The 21,571-nt window shown below is 50.4% G+C and overlaps 9 protein-coding genes across 9 annotated transcripts; 5 read left to right on the top strand and 4 right to left on the bottom strand.

The window, feature by feature from the left end:
- Positions 1-771: 771 nt before the first annotated feature.
- MRS44_015160 (uncharacterized protein) lies at positions 772-2,222 on the top strand (the record flags this gene model as incomplete). The annotated part of the gene is made up of 3 exons (XM_046271581.2): positions 772-1,226; positions 1,274-1,724; positions 1,785-2,222. 3 exons carry the CDS (start codon positions 772-774, stop codon positions 2,220-2,222), a joined length of 1,344 nt encoding a protein of 447 aa, XP_046126102.2.
- A 193-nt stretch (positions 2,223-2,415) lies between these two features.
- MRS44_015159 (uncharacterized protein) lies at positions 2,416-4,706 on the bottom strand (the record flags this gene model as incomplete). The annotated part of the gene is made up of 3 exons (XM_065619092.1): positions 2,416-3,889; positions 4,008-4,611; positions 4,658-4,706. 3 exons carry the CDS (start codon positions 4,704-4,706, stop codon positions 2,416-2,418), a joined length of 2,127 nt encoding a protein of 708 aa, XP_065475164.1.
- A 1,634-nt stretch (positions 4,707-6,340) lies between these two features.
- MRS44_015158 (uncharacterized protein) lies at positions 6,341-7,465 on the bottom strand (the record flags this gene model as incomplete). The annotated part of the gene is made up of 4 exons (XM_065619091.1): positions 6,341-6,711; positions 6,780-6,922; positions 6,982-7,096; positions 7,207-7,465. The coding sequence occupies 4 exons, from the start codon at positions 7,463-7,465 to the stop codon at positions 6,341-6,343; spliced, it is 888 nt and encodes a 295-aa protein (XP_065475163.1).
- Positions 7,466-8,536: 1,071 nt separating this feature from the next.
- Positions 8,537-11,488, bottom strand: MRS44_015157 (uncharacterized protein; the record flags this gene model as incomplete). Its single annotated transcript, XM_065619090.1, has 3 exons — positions 8,537-9,943; positions 10,000-11,087; positions 11,140-11,488. 3 exons carry the CDS (start codon positions 11,486-11,488, stop codon positions 8,537-8,539), a joined length of 2,844 nt encoding a protein of 947 aa, XP_065475162.1.
- A 1,683-nt stretch (positions 11,489-13,171) lies between these two features.
- Positions 13,172-13,462, top strand: MRS44_015156 (uncharacterized protein; the record flags this gene model as incomplete). The annotated part of the gene is made up of 1 exon (XM_046281648.2): positions 13,172-13,462. The coding sequence occupies one exon, from the start codon at positions 13,172-13,174 to the stop codon at positions 13,460-13,462; it is 291 nt and encodes a 96-aa protein (XP_046126098.2).
- Positions 13,463-13,919: 457 nt separating this feature from the next.
- MRS44_015155 (uncharacterized protein) lies at positions 13,920-15,474 on the top strand (the record flags this gene model as incomplete). Its single annotated transcript, XM_065619089.1, has 4 exons — positions 13,920-14,315; positions 14,529-14,538; positions 14,586-14,680; positions 14,911-15,474. The coding sequence occupies 4 exons, from the start codon at positions 13,920-13,922 to the stop codon at positions 15,472-15,474; spliced, it is 1,065 nt and encodes a 354-aa protein (XP_065475161.1).
- A 1,118-nt stretch (positions 15,475-16,592) lies between these two features.
- MRS44_015154 (uncharacterized protein) lies at positions 16,593-18,209 on the top strand (the record flags this gene model as incomplete). The annotated part of the gene is made up of 1 exon (XM_046271623.1): positions 16,593-18,209. The coding sequence occupies one exon, from the start codon at positions 16,593-16,595 to the stop codon at positions 18,207-18,209; it is 1,617 nt and encodes a 538-aa protein (XP_046126096.1).
- Positions 18,210-18,531: 322 nt separating this feature from the next.
- On the bottom strand, positions 18,532-19,111 carry MRS44_015153 (uncharacterized protein; the record flags this gene model as incomplete). The annotated part of the gene is made up of 2 exons (XM_065619088.1): positions 18,532-19,019; positions 19,072-19,111. The coding sequence occupies 2 exons, from the start codon at positions 19,109-19,111 to the stop codon at positions 18,532-18,534; spliced, it is 528 nt and encodes a 175-aa protein (XP_065475160.1).
- A 361-nt stretch (positions 19,112-19,472) lies between these two features.
- On the top strand, positions 19,473-21,530 carry MRS44_015152 (uncharacterized protein; the record flags this gene model as incomplete). The annotated part of the gene is made up of 4 exons (XM_046279713.2): positions 19,473-19,577; positions 19,863-20,531; positions 20,602-21,069; positions 21,135-21,530. 4 exons carry the CDS (start codon positions 19,473-19,475, stop codon positions 21,528-21,530), a joined length of 1,638 nt encoding a protein of 545 aa, XP_046126094.2.
- Positions 21,531-21,571: the final 41 nt, after the last annotated feature.

The following is a 21,571-nucleotide window of genomic DNA, read 5'->3' as shown; positions in this document are numbered from 1 at the left end:
ATGTCAAGAAACAAGATTAAAACTGAGTATAAAGCTTAATGAGCCATCTCCCAATCACAGAAAACACCGCTTTATATAACAACTGCCGACATGAAGAACTGTTGATCATTCTCTTGACTCGTCTTCCCCATGGGGAGTGGTCCAATCCGGGGTACATGACAAAACCCGAGTATTTCCCCATGCGGTTAACCCAGGTTGGGCTCGCTTGCCAAGACCCAACAGATAAGCCAGGATCACCAGGTTTTTCCGGGTAACCCAAAGTATCCCTGCTCGGGCCGACGTGGTTCGACACGCAATTCATCCTCACTCCTCACCTCACATTCAGCAGAAATGACTGGAAGACCTCGTCAAGTATGCGACAACTGTCGGTTTCGCAAGGTCAAATGCGACCGCGGCTTACCGTGCAAGAACTGCAGCCTCGGAGATTTGCGCTGTCAGTATCAACATCATATTCGGCGGAGGGGGCCGAAGGAAGGCCAAGGTCGGCGACAGGCGCAGCTTAGACAGGGGCTGGCTTTTGAGCAGAGCCCCTTTCGGATTGTTTCTCCGGAATCGCTCGGAGTTGTGACAAGTGACGATGGACAACAGGTTGAGCAGTCACAGCTGTCGACTCCATCGCAGAGTCCCGAAGCTGTGATGCAGGTTGAGGTGAGCGACAAAGGAGCTTACTCCTTGGATGGTCCGTTATCGGACTCTTTGACATCAAGTCGACAGTTTTCTCTGTCTCTTGTCGCTCACATACAGCTGTTTCTCAAACTCATGTTTCCAATCATGCCCGTCATTGATGGAGACGAACTTTTATCAGATGCGACTCGACTGGACCAGCTACCACCACCACGATATGCATTGGTCCTAGCTCTTTGCGCCGCAACACGAATGCAATTAGGCATAGATAAGGCGAAAGATGGCTACGGGAGAGGACTAGAGGAGAATATCCCACCGGAGCCACACCTTACTGGAGAATCGCTACTCGCAATCGCTGAGAATGCACTCCGACAAGTCAGTGTTATCGACGATACCAGCCTCGACTCCATTTTGGCTTCATTCTTTTTATTTGCTTGCTACGAAAACCACTACAGTATTCGACATGCTTGGTTCTATCTCAACCAGAGCATCACACTCGCTCAGTCACTTGATCTCACCCGCGAAGCCGGTTATCAAGACTTATCTCTGGCGGATCGGGAGAAGAGGCGACGGTTATTCTGGCTCCTATTTGTGACAGAAAGGTATGCCTCCATATCCGCATTTCAAGCACCTTGTTAACGATACTCAGGACATTCGCCCTCCAACATCGGAGATCAGTCATGCTACGAAGCTCCATCACAAAACCTCGAGTCATTGACTCGGAATGTCCTGTCGTGATGCATGACTTCCTCAACCACATCCGCCTCTTTGAATCATTACCCTGGTCTCTCTATGAATGGCACCCGGACAATGACGATCACCAACCCAAAGACTTACAACTTGTACCCAGTATCAACAACAAGCTCTGTACAGTCCAGCCGAACCAATCGGTGATTGAGAGTCAGCGGTTCGATACGCTCATCACACAGCAATGGCTTCGAATATCCATGTGGCGTCTGGCCTTTGGTAACAAGCCTTCTTCGGCATGCAAGTTTGGACTCTTGCTGCCTGTTGGTTTGCCGTTTGATGCCGGAAAGATCATAATACCAGCCCTGCGTTCCGTGGGGGCCAAGTCAAAGAACTGTCATGGGATTGGAATGGTAAGCAGAGCCAATAAGGCTGTCCTTTTCTCTTGGACGTGTAGCTGATGTTCGAAATAGGAGCAAAAACTATACGACGTGGGCGTCAGTTTGGCTGACAGCGCCCGGTTTCCCGGCTGGAGCAATTCCTCCTTCGAAGTAGGCCCTCGGGATTTATTAAGCGCCGTTGTAGAGGCGCTCACCACAGTTCGAGGGCAGCGATCTCATTTCCTCCCCAAGCTGCTAAAACACTCTGAAGGACTCTTGGCAACCCCAGATCCATCCGCTGGTCTTGACGTACAGTTTACGCGACCGCACAACCAGGAGCGGGTAGAAGAAAACACGGCTGCAGAGGAGGTGGTTGTGCAGGAAGACGAGTCAATAGATCCCTTGAGTTGGCTATCGAGCGATGACTTTGGCCTGTTGGATATGAGCACACCCACGGCAACTTCGACGTGGGAAGATCCGGCGCTGCTTGGTGAACTGTTCGACCCGAATACTGGTTTATCTTTTGGATGATCTGCACTATCCTGAACTGAATAGGGAAATTGTGTATCGAGCCTGTATACATTCTATACCAAAGTCATCTGTAGCGTCTCCAGTTGATCCAGAAATGATAACTCTCCGTTCCGGTCAGTCGTATGAACCCCCCATCTCGCTAACACCCACTGTATCAATAGCCAATCCACGCATATACCCAATAGTCTTCCATCTATACCCTCTCTATCAAAACCACCTTGCTCTCATAGTCAGACTTGAACCGATACTGAATGCCACCATTCATCAAAGTCGCTCCCGAGAACGTCCCCTCTCCATCGAGCCTATACTTCGCAGAAGGATCAAGCCCCTGCAGGCGAATGAAGGAGTAGTTGTGAACAGTCGTGGCTCGAATCTGGAACGCAAACAGCACAGCTTGACTTCCATCCTCGGAGATGAAGAGTGCAGCGGGATGGTTGGACGTCTCTGGGAGGTTCAATCTCCACATGTCTCCTCGGATGATGATGGGGTTGATCTTTTCGGCAAGGGCAATCAGTTCCGGAATTTGAGCCTTCTCTTCTGCGGGGATGGCATCAGGGTCGAGCTCTAGACCGAATGATCCTCCCATCATGGCGACGTGGGCTCTGAATCGGATCGGAGTTGTGCGTCCTGTAATTTCGTTGGGCACAGCGGAGATATGTGCCCCCATTGTCGATGCTGGGTAAACCAGTGATGTGCCAAACTGGATTTGAACCCGGTCAAGACCATCCGTGTTATCAGACGTCCAGACTTGGGGGAAGTATTGCAAGATACCAGCGTCGAATCTGCCGCCACCGGCTCCGCAGCCTTCCCAGAGAACGTCAGGGAATCTAGAAGTCAATGTGTCAAAGACACGATATATGCCGAGCATGTAGGCATGGTAATTGGCAGGTGTCGGAGTCTCGTGCATGGCCCGGTTGTTATCCCACTTGACGTAGCTAATGGGGACACTGTCAAGGACATTGGCGACAGAGTTGATGATGTATTCCTGGACTTCAGGAAGAGCCACATTCAACACAAGCTGGCTGCGAGTCTCTGTTCGAGGGTAGTTTCCAGCATGCAAGGCCCAATCGGGGTGTTCTTCGTAAAGAGCAGACTTTTGGCTGATCATCTCAGGCTCAAACCAAAGGCCAAACTTGAGATTTTCCTTGGAGCCTGCAGCCTGAAGCTCGTTGACCTTGTCGGCCAGAGGCTTCAGACCATTTGGAAATCTCTTGGGATTCACGATCCAGTCTCCCAGACCAGCTTTGTCGTTGACTCGAGGGTACTTGTCTCCAAACCAACCGTCGTCCAACACGAAGAGCTTCACGCCCAACTCTGCAGATGCTTGCGCAAGTCGGTATATGGTGTCCTCGTTGAAGTTAAAGTACAGCCCCTCCCAGCTGTTGAGAAGAGCTGGTCGAGGCTCGTTGGCAAACTTGCTCTTGATGAGATGCTGGCGATAGAGACGATGGAACTTGCGCGACATTCCGCCAATTCCCGCGTTTGAGAACACTGAGACGCACTCTGGGGATTGCAGCGAGTCTCCAGGCTTGAGGGGCCATGAGAGTTGGTAGGGGTTCATTCCGACCAAGGCGCGTGTTATGCCCTGAGGACTCTTCTCAACCTCGACTTCGAAAGAGCCGGTGTAGATGAGAGAATCCCCAAGCCTCACCGTGCGACTCTGTTGTCTCTGACGATACCAGAGAAAGGAAGGGGTTGTTGAAGTGTGATGAGTAGCCAGTCCTGCTGCCAAATCTTCATACGCGTCAGTATACGGGATGCATATCGAAGTGATACTTGACATACCCTTGCAATCCATAGTCAACCTTTCTCCGAGTTCTTGTGCACTCTCGTGACCACTCGCCCTTGAGCTGAAGCATTTCATATTCACGATGAGATAGATCAACGCTGATGCTTGCCAGCTTCTCAATGGTTACCTCCTCATCGCTCTGGTTTGTGATCTTGACACTTCGCACAATGGCATCATGCTTGGGAAATATCGAGTACGACAAATCTGCAGCAACTGAACTGCAGCTGTCCCAGAGGCGGATCACCAGTGTTGATACCTCGTCATCTTGACCAAATGTGCAGGGCAGGCCATCCAGGGCAGGCTTGCCGTTGACAACGCTGTGAGACTTGTATCTGAAATCAGATACCGTGTAGCCCTTGGCCTGCTTGATCTGGACAGCCGGTGTTCGGAAGTCTCCTCGGCCGAGATCTGGAAACTCGCGTCTAAGATGATCTTGCAATGACCATCCTCCGAGGACGGCGGTGGGTTCTGCCACGGGGTCTTCCGTCACATGGTCACCAAAGTGATCCTGGACGAGATCTCCCGAAGTGCTATCAACGTGGAACCTGTACGAGACGTTGGTTCCGTTGAGCGCAAACGAAGGTCCATTCACCACGATTGCTACCAGGGTTAGTTGATAAGCTTCCCCGTAAAAGGAGCCACTCACGGTCAGTCTTCTGACTCTCCGGAACCGGATGGATAATGGATCGTGTCATGGTGGGCCGAAAAAACAAAGACAGGGTTACCGTCGAGTCAATGTCACCTTAGCAAAGGAACGATAAGAGGCCGAGATACACCTCGAAGCTAATGAGGTGAGGCTTAAATACCCTGTCCCCCGACTATCTTTCGGGTTTAGCCAGAATGGCAAACCGAGCCGCATTCCGAATATTTCCCCATGGAGTTATATGGTCGGTCGATGTGGAGAGCGGGGAACCATGTACGGTTGGGGGCTGCAGAATCACGCGGGCGATTTTATAGGCTGGAGGATTTGTGTCTGATAGTCTTTGACGCGTTGGATGACACGAGATGGGTGCTTCCAGCTCTGATTGATTGCTATTGGGGAGTGTGGTGGAGAATGGCTCACCGGTTTTGGCCTCAGCAGTTTGGCCGGCCCGACATCAGCAGCCCAGTAGACCTCGATAGTTAGAAGGAGAAAGTGAAACTTCGAGTGCTTGATACATGGTGGAAACTGGTACTAGTAGTTGATGAGGAGCTGAATGCGCCCTCCACGCTCGCTCTCCAGGTGCGTAATGGTAGGACTTCTCAACAGAATGCCATTGATGGCTACAGCAATGGTATCGCATACGTTGCATCCAATGCAGAGACTTCCGACGGTCGTCTATCGGGCTACCTTGGCCTACTGTTACTTGGTTTCAATGTGATCCAGAGCGAAGTGTACGTTTTTTTTTTCTTTGATTCTTCTCATTATTACAGATGCCTTTTTTATTACTTTGTGGAGATAGGCTCGTGCAGCTTTCAAGTGATGTATTTTTACTTTCCAGGATCAGGTTTAGCTCGTGAAAGGTCCAGCTTCTCGGCAAACTCCGTCTTCGTGGTGGCTAATAGGTCAATGATAATGCCAGGCCACAATTCACATGTAATAAGTTCAATTCCTTAACAGCACGCTAACAGTCCGTGCACGTGTGCCTTACGAAGCGAGGAATCTCTGCAACTCTAGGGTATCTAAGGCAATGCACGTCGCGTGAATCATTGAATCATGATGTCGCCGTCAAAATTGCCGTGTATTTATTTATGTCCATGGAGTTGAATCAGGGGTCAAGGCAGGAGTTTTCTTTGTCAGGTGAAGCTGAAATATGTGCTAGAGGCAGTTTGGAACAGCCATTCAGGTAGTTGAACGTTCCACGTCAGGACACAGGCTCGTGAGTCATGAGATACCAACATCATAACGATGGAACAAGACTTGCCTCAGTATGTGGGACGAAAGATACTGACTAAGATAATTACCATAAACATGGAGATGATAATCCACAGTCGGTCACTGGCAAAAAGAAACCCTCACGACTTACCTACCATTTGGTGCTGAGAGCAAAAATGTGGTTCCGCCCGGGATCGAACCGGGGACCTTCTCGGTGTTAACGAGATGCCATAACCAACTAGACCACGGAACCGAGGCTGCTGATTGGATGGGAGAGGATCTTTGCAATTTACTTCAAGTTGTGCACTGTGGCAGCCTTCATTCAGGGCCACGGGCTGGCTACACTCCTCTACGCGGGCACGTAAAGAAGCAGTTTTAGTTATGTAAACCTGTCTGTCACATTCTCTCCTTATGGAAGCTTAATGCCACACACTATACCGCCGTCCTGCCTTTTCCTCTTGGAACTTATCCCCTCTACCCCCTATGGTCCACTAGTTCCATTTGGGAGCCGCCCACGGTCTCCATCCCGTCTCCCGACTGACTTGCCATGCTGACTTGCCTTCTCATCAGGAGCACGGCGATGCTACTGGTCAAAAGAACACCTCCAAAGAATGATCCTAGAGCGATGCCAGCGATAGCACCACCGCCCAGGCCCTTGTCACTCGTTGGCTTGGGTTTTTCTGTTATGGCCGTCATGCTTCTGGAGGCGGTTTCAGAAGTGGCTTGCGAGGCAGTTCCAGACGCAATTTTCGATGCCGTGCTGGGCGGGAATGAGGGATCGGTTGTACCAGCGGCGCTGAGCTCTGTGGTGGATGATATCGATTCTGCGGATGTTTCAGCGGTAGCTGCCGCTCAGGAGTGTTAGCACATGCTTTCAAGGTGCATGGGCGCAAGACAGGGGGTGTATATGTACGCTCTGGCATGGTCCTATAAAACTCTCTGATGTTTCGCGGGGGCCGAAGGTTCTCCTCGCAGTCAATCCAATACTGAGGCCCTGATCCAGACCCGTCGTCGTAAGAGTCGTACACCGTCACAGTGATGCATGAGTACTTCCCACTGGTTTGATCTATTAGCATGCGCAAGCGATGAGCAACTACTGAGAGAGGGCGCAATACCAATACCGGGAGCTACTGCCAGCTAGCGTCCTTCCATCCACGTTCGCCCAGAAGACAGTATTGCCCGAGCAGGTTGTTACAATGGGTGGCGAATCGCCAGGGATAGCACTTCTACCTGAGCAATGGGCATATGTGCTCCTGCGCCCGGGAACGCTCGTGCCCCCAGCCAGAGATCAGTGTTTTGGCATCGGTACTCACTCACTGTAAATCTTTGTTAGCAATGACTGCGAATGTGGAATGTGATGTTTGGGGGAGATGTGCCTTCACCGTCCTCGATGAAGTATCCGATGAGATTGTCGCCATCGTCCCTCTTGTAACGTGCTTCCCCTCTTGGCTTCAGGGGAGCGTTCTTGTGGTCCAGAAGATGGTTTTGTCGAATGGCTGACAGGCTTGTTCCTGCAGTGGTGAGGTGTGTCTCTACTGTCGATGCCAATGATTGAGATACAAGAATGAAGACCGGAACTATGATGTAAACGCCGTACATGTTGAAAGAGATTATAAGATAGGCTGGCCGGCAAGGTATGGAACAGGGATGGAGGAAAAGAGAAAGAGAGAAAGACCGAGGATCTGAGAAAAGCGAAATCCGAAATTTAATCGTCTACCTTTTTAAACCGAGTCGCGGCGCTTAGTAGCGCGCCCTAAAAGTGCAAGCTGAAAAAATGATGCATGTTCAGGTTGCGCTTGTACAAGGAGGCGCTGCTTTTGTCGGAGCCTGATTTGGACCTTTCGGCTGAGTTGTTGCGTTGAGGCTATTCCAACGACGATTGAACACAGGGGTAGTAGTGCGGATATGTGAGTAACTCTTCAACTGCCACCGAAATGAAATTCTACAACGACGTCACATAGATGTACAGAGGTTGCAGCGAGTTGGGAACTTTCCCTCTGGTAACCCCTGCCCGCTTTCATCCCAAGGGTGCGGATCGGCAAATCAGGCTCTGAGGGCTTCACCTGAACATGCGGCTTAATCCGCTCGTTAAGCGCCCAGGCGTCGCGGGCTGGGTCAGAACCGGTGTTCGCAATTGGATGGACCAACAGTTTTCTCTTTTCTCACAAGGACTGCTCTTGCACAGAAGCCAATCAGTTACGCATCAGACACGGAATCTCTTTCTCTTTGCGCCACTTCAAAGGGGAGACAGTCCTGATGATGATACGGTCATGGGCTGAGGTGATCTTCTTCTGGACTTATTGGGTGCTTCACTGTCGCTTTTAGACAAGATCAAAATTGGTCACCCCGCAACCACGTCAGATCTCTCTCCCTACCGACCTTGGACAACTTGAAGCTATTTATAGGGGCCCGTTGCAGAGGATGTGAAAGTGTGGATTGCCTGTAGCCTGTAATGATACCCCTCACTGGGTATAGTAGGTGCCGTTTGCACTGGGCTGTCGATTCATAATAGTTAGGCGACGAAGCAGGCAAACAGTCAGAAAAGCATAAGATTGTCAAGAGAACTAGATCAAGTGCTGGGGTTAGAAAAAGAGACAAAAACGCGAGATTCTCTTCAAAGTGATGACATACAGACCTCATTCCATAAAGTAAACCAAGAAAAGAAAACTGTCATGAGCTCTTCCATTCCTGAAGAATCTGCGCAATGACTTTGTGGCCTTCCTCCTCAGCAAATTCGGCCGCATCATGGCAACGTTCCTCCAACAAGCCTGGCTCATCATCATGTTCTAGTAGTAGATGTACCATGTCAAGTCGCCCGTTCTCTGCAGCACCCTGAAGAGCGGTGCGGCCATGAGTCTTTGCCCCTGGCGCGTTGATGTGTGCTCCATTCTCGATCAGCAACATCGCTATGTTCAAGTGACCATGCATTGCAGCATACTGGAGAGCTGTTGCACCCCCTTCGTCGTTTGCTGGCTCGTTGACGTCTTCCCCGCCCAAAAGGCAAGATCGCACTTCGACAATGTTGCCCTCTTTGGCGGCATGTTTCAGTTTGTTGTGATTGTGCTTGAACAAGCCAGGATCAGCGCCGGCTTCCAAAAGCAGGTCTCGAGCCTGGGGGTACCTTCTGCTCTCTTGATCGTTTTCACCCATGTCGAGGATCTTGTTGCAGACAATCTGTAGTGGATAATCCCCGCAGGAAACAGCATTTACATCAGCCCCGGCTGCAATCAAAATCTTTATGACCTTGAGGTCGATTTCCTCCTCTTCTTCAAGCACTGCGAATTGAAGAGGAGTCTTTTCGAATGCTGTAGGGAATTTATTCAGATCTACACCATTCCGAAGCAAGATCTGGATTATGTCAATGGAGCGGTTTTCGACAGCGAGCTGAAGGCAATGAGAGGCTTGGTTATTGAGTTCTGCTCCAGCGTCAAGAAGCATCTCGACAAACTTGACCTCCCTTGTTTCGATAGCTGCCATAAGCGGCGAGGTTATATCCCAGTTCCAATTCACATTGTCCTCTAGGAGACTGTATTCGCTTGGATAGGCACATCGCTTGTTCACATCGGCACCCGCGCAGATCAACAATTGAGCAGCGTAAGCCCACTTCTGATTGATAGCAGCCACAAGAGGGCTCACATGGCACCCAGGGGGGTCTGGATGGGCACGTCGAGCTATCAACCGCTGAAGTAAGCCATGCCGCCTTTGTGCGATGGCGCTGAAAAAAGCAGACCCAACTCTGCCACATTGGTTGATGTCTGCTCCCGCATCGAGCAATAGTTCGACCACGGTATCTTGCCTATAGTCGATGGCAGCCTCGAGAGCGGTTTGAGGGGAGCGTTGGTTGATATTAGCACCCCACTTCAACATCATTTTGACAAGCTCAATCTTTCCAGTAGCGGCAGCGGCTTGTAGCGCGGTCCATCCGTCCATAGAGGGTGCTGCATTTACATCAGCTCCCATGAGTAGCAAGAGATATGCGATGTCGATGCTCCCAGCGTGTGCTGCGCCTTGGAGGCAAGTCATTCCTTTGTCCTCGAGGGCCGGGGCATGAATATCCCCCCATGAGAGATGAACAGGCTGAAAATCTCCAAGTCTCCTAATCGAGAAGCGGCTTGCAGCGGAGTCTCGGTGACTTCACCGCCAGCACGCAACGGGAGCGCATTGACGTTAGCTCCCGCTTGTAGAAGCAGGTTGATGATTTCTCGACGGCACTGCTGCTCAGAGTGACTCAGGTCGATGCTAACACTTATGCCGCTTTCAGTGATTTTGCTTTTGCAGACCGCTGCTTTTAGAGGCAATCGTAAGTACAGCGGTATCTGGCAGTTTTCCAATGCGTCGTTAATGTCGGCCCCGATGTTGGGATCCGCTCCTTTGTTGAGCAAGAATTTGACAATCTCCACGTTACGGGTTTCAACAGCAATTTGGAGTGCAGAGCGTTCCGAAATAAAATCCATGTCTGCGCCGGCTTCAATCAAAAACTTTGTTGCTTCCATGTCTCGGTTGGCTACTGCGATCATGAGAGGCGAATTGCCCCAACGGCGACAACCGGGCAGATCCAGGTCTGCTCCAGCCTGGACCAGCATTTTGGCAATAGCAAGTCCTCCAGGCTTAGCTATAGATAGGTGTAAAGGGGTTGCATCAGTATAATCAGCGAGGTCTGGATCAGCCCCGTGGGCAAGCAACAACTGCACGGCGTGTTCTTCGTGACATTCTACTGCTGTGTGGAGGGGGGTCGTCTTCCGATAACTCCCGTCTCTGGCATCTGGATGAGCTCCTAGATCAAGGAGAAAATGAGCTAGTACCAAGTCTCGAAGACGGATGGCACCCGGAAGAAGATTTGACAGCAGAACCTTGGTAGTCGGTCCGGGCATGCGACATATTGCCTTTAGCACTGCAATGTTTCCGCTCGCCGAGGCAAAACCCAACAATTCGTCGATCTGATGGGGATCCAGAAGATTATTTGTGCAGCGATAGACAGCCCACTCAAGAGGTAGAGACCACGCGTTTGCATCACGTCGGCCAACTTGGGCTATAGCGCCAAGGTCGGGCATCCGTGGCATCTCCTCTTGGATGAGTGAGAGGGCTTCAGAGAACGCTTTGGTCCCCGACCAAGCAAGCAGGAGTTTCTTCACAAATGGAACAATGCCGGCTTGATTCGGCGAAGATGGTAGGTCTGGCCTTGGCATGCCGGGGTCCGGAGCTATTGTGGAGTTGCGAGTCACTGGGAATAAGTTAGAGTACTTATGGAAGAGAAAAGTCCTGAGGATGCATACTGAGCCAGTGTAGCTGGACATGAAATTGGAATACTGGGTTTGAACATCCCAAAGTGATTGCCATCGTGGACGCGGGTGGCGTCCGGGCAATCACCCCTGCCAGAGAATCCTCGACTTCAACACTATTAGACACCGATGGGCGTTGGACTTGAGGGCTACTGGGGTGCTCACCAGAAGGTTGTTGACCATATGTCCGTTGCCAGGCGTATCTCTCAAGCTCCTTTTTCAGCTTTTTTGCTGACACAAGCTTCCCGTTCACGAGAATCTCCGTGTTCTTGCCTTCGACCTTGCGTTTCCTGATCAGGGCATCGGCACGCTTCCACTGTTCCTTGCTAGCGTATTTCTTCATGTTCCAGGTTCCCAGTTTTCGGACGTACTGGGCCCTTCTACTGAGTAGTTAGAGATCAATAGGCTGGTGTAGAGGGGAAGCACAAACACCTTGGGATATGGCTATCATTGGGCCATTCCAGAATTCTCTTTCTTGGCTAAGTCATGGCCTATTGGCTGTTTCCAAATTTCGCATTGTGTCCGCCTCACCACTTGTGGCCTCTTCATTGGCTAGGATTAATTTTGGCATGAGGGATGTCTCGCCTGAGCTCACATCCTTGTCAAGTCCTACGAGCTGTCACAACCGCAGCTCCCGACTGTATGCTCAAGCGCGCTTGTTGGTATACATCCAGATGCAGATACACAATCCGTCAAGATGAAAAGAGAGGAAGGGTGAGAGGGAAGTCCGAACGAACATATGCACATTTAGTATCTGCATGAAGTCTTCACACGATGGGTTTTGTGGATTATTTTTATATCTCCATTTTGTTCACGCACTTGCGGTTTCTTAGTATTGTCTCATCGAGGAGAATACGATCCTTGGAATTACACACGGTTTGATATAAGTAATTGTTGAATTGTTGGGCCACCGTGCGGCGGCCCATCGGAGCGGGAGTACGCACCTCTACGCTGTCACGAAACATCACCTACTTTTTTTTCTTGTGGATCTCAGGACCTCCTATTGTGCCGTTCACTTTTTCTTGTGTCTAACTGGAAAGTCAACATACATGGCCCAAGGAGAGGCTCACGACATGACACCGAAGACGTTGATGCAAACTCTCTCATCGCGAAAGAAAGGCATGGATGGCACAGTCAGAAGGAATAAAGGTTGACTCAAAAGGTTGAACATAGCCTAATATAATTTTGTTTGCCTGTAAGAGTTAGAATTTCCACTCTGGTGTTAAGGTTCACCGAGATTGTTTACTATCCATATACTACTTTTCTTCTGCAGAAACTCACCAGAGTTCTGGCATGCGTCAAGCCCACGCTTTTCCCTTGAATGACTGTCTCAGATTATTTACAACAGCAAGTAAATCCACGCTAGATCACCCAATAACTATAAATAACGCCCACTACTAGACTTCGTCAACAACCAGCTATCACCCATTAACAACCAGACATCAACTCGTCCTGCTCAACGATCACTCCCACCATGTCTAACCAAGAGTTCCCGGCCTTCTACTACCATTTTATTCCCTACGAGATGATTGGGGATATCTTTCTTCTCATTGAAGCCCTAGAGTATTAATACGGCTCCGATGGCTACACCCTAGCTGAAGAAGATCGGGCGGTGGTCGTCATGTCGCCCCAGAGAATGCCGGAGGACATCGTGGCAACCCTGCTGGAGTTGAGGGTGTTGGATCACGTATAGAGTCTTTCTACCTTCACGGTCGACAGGCGAGTGGCTGTGACATGGGCAGTTTGTCAACCTGTCGGCATGAAGAAACCTGATTCAGTCAGCCGCCATGGGTTTTGAGGTACTGTGAGTGTTTGGCATTTTGATTTCCTCCTTCAAGCAGTGAAGGACCTCCTCTGATTTTATTACCCTCTTTGGAATTGATTCAAGCTAGCCCACGATGTAAAAAGACCACAACTTTTTGCGTTCTTTGCCAGCATTTCTACAAAGTCCCCAACGCCTCGTGCCCAACTAGCCGAGCTACACAATTTTTTAGTCGTCAAACCCATCCCATCTAACTTTTCCAAAATGTCTCCTAACGTCCTTTTCAGACACGAAATCCCTAAAGCGCTCATTATCAATGAATCGAATCTCGATTCTGTCCTCGTACGGACTTACGGCACCGCCTTTACCAAGATTGTCGAGAAATACAAATGGGTCATCTCGACTCCAAACATCACGCCCGAGGACCTGAAGAAGCACTTGTTCAACTCGGGTATTTTGTTTCCTGAGTCGGCTCTTAAGCCGGAGGAGAGAAGTGTTCCCAACCCTGGGTTTATTATCACGGATGAACAATCTGAGACACCCAAAGAATCATGAAACATGGAAGGGAGAGTCAACCGGAAGCTGTCTATTATGAGCTGTCAGCTGCGATGGGCCAGCTTTTGCTTTGTATTCAGTTAAATGATAATTAATCAGTCCTTAACACTAGTCGTCTTTCTACCAGCCAGAAGCTGACGATCACTGTATCAATATTCTGTTCTTGATGGTGAAGATATTGTGATGAGTTTAGAGCTGTTCACGTTGGTCCATGAGCCAACAGGCTTTTCATTGGTGCTTAAACGAGACGCAAAGCAAACCACCAAAACCAAAACCCGTGATCCCTGCGGGCTCTTCAATGCCCCGGTCGGTTGCCTAATGCCAAGGCTCAGCCTCATTGGTCAAGTCCCTAACTTAGCACATCCGTCCAATTCCTCCTTTTGCTTCCTCCTGTGCCGGCCTGGCCTTCATTTCTCCTCCTTCAACATCATTGAGAGATTACAACGACTTGACCACAATGACGCCTCCACTTCAGAGACTGCCGCTTCATATCGTCGCCGAGATTCTTGGACACTTGGATACGATCCAAGAGCTTGGCCCACCAATTTTCAGTCATCGGATCTTTCATGATGCCCTCTATGACAATCTTCACGCCATCGCTCGCCGTATCCTCACTCGACAGGTCCCAGATGGTATCCTCTCCTATTCTCTCATCCTTCTCGAAACAACGCAAATCGATGTGATGGACCAGAACGCCGTGGATCCACTCATAACGCGCCTCGAGAACATTGATCCATCGCCGTCTCTTGTTCACCTGTCCTTGGCCGAATACGCCTTCATCAGTCAAAACCAAGCTGCTGTGAAATGGATGAGCCAGGATATGGCTGATGAACTCATCCCGGCTATCAATGAAGTAGGGCTAGCTCACCCGAAAACACTCTCCAACAATGAGACTTTTCGGATGTACAGAGCTTTTGTTCGCTACCAGATTATGTGCAATTTATTCTGCCATCGTCCCCGCCGTCATAGGCGTGAAGTTACGGCCCAAATGTCAAACTTTTGTCGTACCTCTTCTCAGTGGGTTAACGACCAGTTACTGACTGTCTACACCTACTTGGAAAGGCAGGTCAGCTTCGGTAAGATGAACCTGTCTTCCACTCTAGCCGATCTAATGTGTCTATAGCCTTTGATCAAATTGCTGCGCACAACGTTGAGTGGGCTGGGGTGCCTATAGAGTGGGGTCAGTTCTTTGAGCACTGTGATCGGATTCAACGGCTGGTAAGGCTTACACTCTCGCGCTATGCTCATTGAGCTACCTGTAGTTGTGAAGAAGATCATCTGACTCGTTCCAGCTTTGTCGAGGCCTCCCCTTTCTATGCTCCATCGCACGTTCCAAAACGTACGACGAAAGATTAAAGGTGTTGAAACTGAAAATAGTTCGTTCAAACGCCAGAGTGCCGGATCCTCCTTGCAATCTGATCTCAATACTCCTGTGGTGCCCGAGACAGGCAGGTGACGTGCAGGTAAACACGTGGGGTGTGAGGCGAAGAGGCCCTCCAGTATCAAGCTACACAGCAAAGGAACTTGAAGAGGAAGTTTGTGCGTCTGATGGGCCACAAGACTCAACTGATTCATCTTCCTTTCGGATGTGGCTCGCTCATCACTCCAAGCGTACCCACACTGTCTTTCTAGATAGGATGCAGTCGACTTTTGCATATACTATGTGGGACCATGCTGATCTTTCGGTGGAACAACTGGAGGAAATATGCACAAATATCGCGGGGTGCAGGGACTACTTTAAAAGATACGGCCACGACTGTATGGGAAAGGATCTTCGTCTGGCCGAGAGGCGAAAGAAGGATATCTACAACGCCGGGGGCCGGGGGTACTGGCCCAAGGGTGGCCTTGATGACTTTAGCGGCATCACCAACATAAGAGATAGGAGACGGGAGCAGTTGATTCAGAAGTGGAAAAGGACCACTGAAAACGGCGAGGACGAAGATCCACTTGACTTGTTCGCCGAGGTCTGGTATGGGCGAAAGTTAACGTGGCCACAACGTCCGCGGCGTTGAGTACAGACAGGTGCTTTCTCACCGCGGTTTTGGTTTGTCTTCTTCTTACTCACTTAGACAAGTAACAAAGCGTATCACTCCCAGGATCCCTGTGTCACTGTTCGTAACCAATACCCTAATGTGTCCAATAGGCTTCGTGTCCCATAACAAGAGAAGTCCCAAGATGAACAAAGCATCGGCAGTCCCGCATGAGCGGTTCAAAATGTGTATGGTACTTGTTAATGAGAGCTAATATTCGGTACTTAACCAACACTATACTCCCGCATCGACTTGGTATTGAAGGCATATGATATCCTGATATGCCCCAACTCCTTTATTTCCTTTCCAAGCTAAGAGATTAAGTTAGCCAGTTCTAAGCCAGCCTTAATGGCCTCACTTACAGTATTCCCAAGGAACCCGGAATGCCTGCCAACACCTGTATCTGTAATCCTCCATTGGATCCAGAACATCCATGTCCTTGCGCGGCTTCGTCACCGTGCAGCCTCGGCGCCATTTGATGGTGAAGCGAACTTTGTGTTTGTACTCGTCCCATTCTCCCTGACATGTTCCAGCCAGGCCCAACTCGCTTATCAATGTTTCCAAAGTTCTTGTTACGAAAGTCACCGCCCCATTTTCCCCCAAAAAGGGTAGATCCTGACCTGTCCTGGAAGATCATTCTTCTTGGTGCACAAGGGCGGCGTTACAAGGATGATTTGGATGACGACAATATCCGTGACATGTAGGGCGCGCCCAGAAAATCGAACATGCCATGAGAAACTCCTGGTGGTTGGTCTACAAGATCCACAGCCCAATAACTGACATAAACCGGGTAGCATAGCGCACGTATCGCCACTGCGAAGGACCCGCAATGCTGGGGATAAGAAGATTTTCGTTTCGACCTGCCCCAGTAGGCTGCCCTCTTTGTTGGCTCTCGGAAGGCAGCTCGAAGCGAAACATGTCGTCTTGCCATCAACCTTGGACCAAAGAGCTGATCTGGACGGGGAGAAGGAATAAGAGTAAGGTGTGCATCTGTCAATCAATGGCTATAAAACAAATTGTTTGCGCTGTAATATGCTTTTGAACATTGCCCTGTGTCAGTACTCAACCCATTCTACAGACAACAACCACCCCAGTTCGCAATGGTGCCTAGCAAACTGTTCTACAACGGCCGGATCTTCACCCAAAGCGACACAGGACAAGATGGGCCAGTCACTTTTGTGGACAGCATGCTGGTTCAAGGAACCAAGATTATGGCTATTGGACACCGGGGCATCGCAGACGGCATTGAGGAGCTGGAAGCCCATGACATGAAGCAGCGCGTCATTCTTCCCAGCTTCATGGATGGGCACATGCATCTTCTACTTCTTGGCCAGTCCCTTCGCAAGGTGGACCTCACCAAGTGCAATAACCTCGATGAGATCAAGGCAACCATCAAATCTTTTGCCGTCGCCAACCCCGACGTCGGTTCTATTTTGTGCAAAGGATGGATGCACTTTATGACTCCGAACGGAGTGACGGCGACCATGTTGGACGACATTGACCCACGGCCGATATTTATCGATGCCAGCTCGTTGCACTCGTGCTGGTGCAATTCATCGGCCCTTAAGGTCTTGGGCCTCGCTGGTATGCCTGACCCTGCGGGAGGTACAATCTACCGCGATGCTCAAGGCAACCCGTCGGGTCTGGTTGATGAGGGAGCGATGATGTCCATCATCTGGCCTTTTCAGGCCAAGTCATCACCAAAGGAAGAACGGATAGCAGCTATTCGCGCCGCTATTTGCAAGTATAACATCGCTGGCTATACTGGACTAGTAGAGATGGCGATGGACGAGGAGGCCTGGGATGCGCTGGTCACTCTTACGGTAGAAGAGCCAGACCTTGCCATACGCATCGCAGCATATTGGCTGATCAAACCTACCACCGACATCGAGGCAAACCGCAGACAGGTTCAACGTGCGGCCGAGCTATGCAGACAATTCAACACTGCGACCAGCCCAAACCTTCGACTTGTGGGCGTCAAGCTCATCTGCGATGGCATTATCGACGCCTGCACTGCCTATCTGTCGCAGCCCTACTCTCCACTGCCCGCCACATGCCCTCCTCCCATCTGGGAGAAGGAGTATCTCGAGCCTGTCGTCAAAGAAGCCGATGCCTTGGGATTACAGATTGCCCTGCATGCTATCGGCGACGCAGCGATCAAGATGGCCATCGATGCTCTGGAGAAGTATGGCACCGCGGGACGGCGACACCGCATCGAACACCTAGAGCTCGCGTCACCAAGGGATGCTCAGCGTCTTGGGGAGCTTGGCCTCACAGCTTCCGTCCAGCCTGTTCATGCCGACCCATCGATCCTGCAGGACTGGCCGCACCTACTAGGTAAAGACCGCTGCAAGAGGGCTTTTGCATACCGTGAATTTGCGGATGCCGGAGCCCTGATGGCCATCGGAAGTGATAGCCCTACTTCGCCTTGGCTGCCCATGCATAATCTGTATGTGGCCACTACACGCCAGTCTTCGAGAAAGCCCGGCTACGGGAATCCAGTGAATGAACACTTTCGACTAGGCCTGTGTGAGTCTATCGTCGCAGCGACCGAAGGAGCTGCAAGGAGTGTGTTTGAAGATCGTACCGGGAGACTGGAAGCTGGGAAGCTGGCAGACTTTGTGGTTGTAGACATGAGCCTGGACCCTGCTGAGTTACTCGAGGCCAAGGTCAAGGAGACTTGGTTTGAGGGTCGTCTGGTCTGGAGCGCAAAGTGAGCAAGCCAAGCTAGATAGTTGAGGCCATTGGTTTTACCATCGTTTGCAAGATTAAAATGTTTATATACTATCTTATCGTTCGGAAAATGAGCGATATGTATATAGCATAGAATGTAGCCCTTTCGCCCAAGGACATTGCCTGTGATGCATCTTCACCAAAAAAAAAAAAAAAAAACCGGGGAGGGTGGCCGGCTCGGACTGATTATGCTATGGTTTGCGTACTACATGTAGATATTTACAAGTAAGAGAAAGTCGCCGGACCCATGGGCGCATGTTTGTGTCTTGAGAAGTGAAATAACATCATGAGAGCCATACTAAAAGGCTAGTTTGCCCTTGCTGGCTCAAACTTCAAATCCTTCCAGCCTTCCATAACCTTGGCTCCCATTTTCTCATAGAAGCGAAGGCCAGGCTCGTTCCGTTCCATCACCCGCCATTCAATTCTCGCACCTCCAACGGCACGCAGTTCTTCAACAAGAGCGTCCATCAAGTGTTTTCCATGACCGGCTCTCCTCTCCGATGGCAGAACGTAGAGGTCCTCCAAGTAGATACCCGGTGCTGCGTGCCAAGTCACGTAACTGTAGAAGTACAGCGCCATGCCTGCAGGTTCACCAACATCGTTGAAGGCTAGGAGACAGCGGGCTGGTCGAAAAGGCGTTATGGGGTCTGGGGCAGCGTCTGTGTCGCACTCGTCGGGGTCGAATGCAATCGTCTTGGAGAGGTTTTCCTCGGTGGTGGTAATGACACGGAGTTCGTCTTGACAATCGGCAAGTTCCTTGATGAAACTGAAAACTGTCGGAACATCTGAGGCCTCTATTGTCAGCTTGCGTGCTTGATTTGCTTAAATGGGGACAGGCCGGCGAACCACTCCTTCGTGCGTGTCGTATGTAGCCCTGGTCAACCATGGCAGGCAACAAATTGATAGCTATCTTGTCTATTGCATGAAGATCTACTGTATTAATTATTTATATTAATACCAGGATATTAATGTTTTCCTAAAGGCTTTCTAGGTTGTAGGATTTTCGCGATAACTCAGTCTTGTCTGTGTAAGGTAACCAGAGGGGTGGTTAGAATCTGTGAAAGGAAAGTCGTAGCGTGACTCGGTAGGGAAAGTCGAGGCGCCAAAGCAAGTCAGGCTGAACGTGTGTGCCCCATGATTTGATCAGGGGATTTTTTTGGTCTGGAATAGAAGACACCATGGGTGAAGAGATCTAGGTAACGGTGGGTTTTGGTTTTGGGTTTGAATGCCAGCATGTATTAAGAATCATGTTCTCTGTTATTGCAGCTGATGGCTTCTTTTGGAGACATCACAAGGCTCTCAATGACTTCGACCTGAGGTTGTTTATGGTTGGCGCGGTTCTGGTTACTCTAGTAGGAATAATGAAATTCCGGGTATTCCAAACATCATGTCTGCTCTCCCGCCCTTAGTTTAATCTTTGCACCCAACACCATCCCCTCCGTCGCAACAACCGTTTACAATGAGGCCCTTTCCATCTGGATGCTGGACTTGCAAGCTCAGACACCGCAAGTGTGACTCAAAAACGCCCGCCTGCAGGGAGTGCCTGGATCGACAGATCCCATGTCACGGCTACGGTCCCAAGCCCTTGTGGATGGATGGGGCGGCTGCGGAGACACGGGAACTCACGCGCATCAAAGGCCGTCAAACAACACGTTCGGAATCTGCGAAAGTCCCAGAATCGCGATCGACAAGCTGGGAGGGATAGACACTCCGCTGCTAGCACAATCCCTCCCCAAGTACCCAGTGAGAATCCGTCTACACCGCCAAGCCGAGCTGTTCTTGTTCTTTCTCCGCCTTCACGACCGGAACATGTTCCCGAGGATGCTTTTCATGAGCTCGGGGAAAGCTGCAGTGGGGATCTAGTCAGTCCGAGTTCGGGGCACAGCCATGACCCGGCCCAAGATGAAAGGAGCACATCAACTGGTCCACATTCAACTTTCGCATGTGTCTTTCGGCCAGAGTCAGCGTCTCTGGTCATGCACTATTTGGATCATGTCTTCTCATGGCAATATCCTTACTTCCAACCCCGCTCCCGCCTAGGTAATAGAGGCTGGCTCCTTACGTACCTAAGCAATGGTGGCCCTTTGTATCATGCCGCGTTGGCGCTCTCGGCCCTCCACCGAAACAAAGTCCAGATTTCTCGCCGAAAAGACTATCTGCGCAATCAAGAGGCCTTCGATTACCACTCAAAGGCCCTAAGAGAACTCTGTGAGCTTTCGCAGAGGGCCGAGACAGAGGCTCTCCTTAACGACAAGTTCCAGCTTGCGGAATTTGCAGCTTCCAGCCTTATGCTGATAAGTTTCGAGGTAAGACATTGGCTGACAGCGGCAGTGGGTGTTTCTGAATGGCTCATGTCTCACATTCAATCTCCTTTAGGTATTCAATGGCGCAGAATATGATTGGCTCCCCCATCTTGACGCCGTCACCACTCTTCTGAGTACACTTTCACCAGAAGTCCTGCTTCAACATTCTACTTCTCCCAATCGCACAGACACTGCCAATGACAGTGATGAATACGCCTATAAAGTGTTTCAAGCACAGCCCGACTTTGACTTTCTTATAGTCCATGCGATATGGTTCGACATTCTGTCGTGCGTCTCCACGGGTCGAGTTCCGCGGATTGCCTACCGACAGTGGCTTGAAGCATCGAATCTTGACATGGCGGATCTCATGGGGTGCTACAACTGGGTCATGATCTCCATCGGTGATTTAGCACAACTGCAGGCGTGGAAGAGCAAGATGAAGGAACAGGGAACATTGAGTGTACCGGATCTGGTAACGAGGAGCCGGGAGGTTGAAACACGGCTAGAGGACGGCATTGAAAAGCTAGAATCGATAATCGAGGTGGGTTTCGAATTGCATTAGGTCCCTTTCTGGTTGTCAAAGGCTAACTATTAATTCCTTGATAGGAAAATACCGAAGCCCCCTGGGCTGCATGGGTTTCGCACATCTTTGCACTCGCCTCGCTCATTCTGTCAAGTACCATCGTGTCTGGACCGTGGGAATCACTACCTGAAATCAGCATGAATGTTAACAAGGCTGTGAATGTGCTTCGTGAATGGCCCCGAGCCATTTCCCTTCAAGGGCTTGTGTGGCCTCTCTGCGTCATTGGATGCATGGCTGAGCCGAAGCATCAGCCCTTTCTCGAATCACTTCTCTCCAACTTCGTGGATGAGTGTGGAGGGTTCGGAAATGGTAACACAGTACTCAGGATCATGAGGAGCTGTTGGACATGGCAGCGGAAGCAGGAGAGAAAAGGCATGGACCTGGCGTTCCAGACAGGAGTACCTGTGTTGTTGATCTGATGGGCTCGTCACCATTCACCACCAAGACTGGATCCTACGTG

Source organism: Fusarium solani (genome assembly GCF_023522795.1).
Source record: "Fusarium solani strain SB1 chromosome Unknown bctg00000011, whole genome shotgun sequence".
NCBI lineage: Eukaryota > Fungi > Ascomycota > Sordariomycetes > Hypocreales > Nectriaceae > Fusarium > Fusarium solani.
This window is presented reverse-complemented; position numbering and strand designations above follow the sequence as displayed.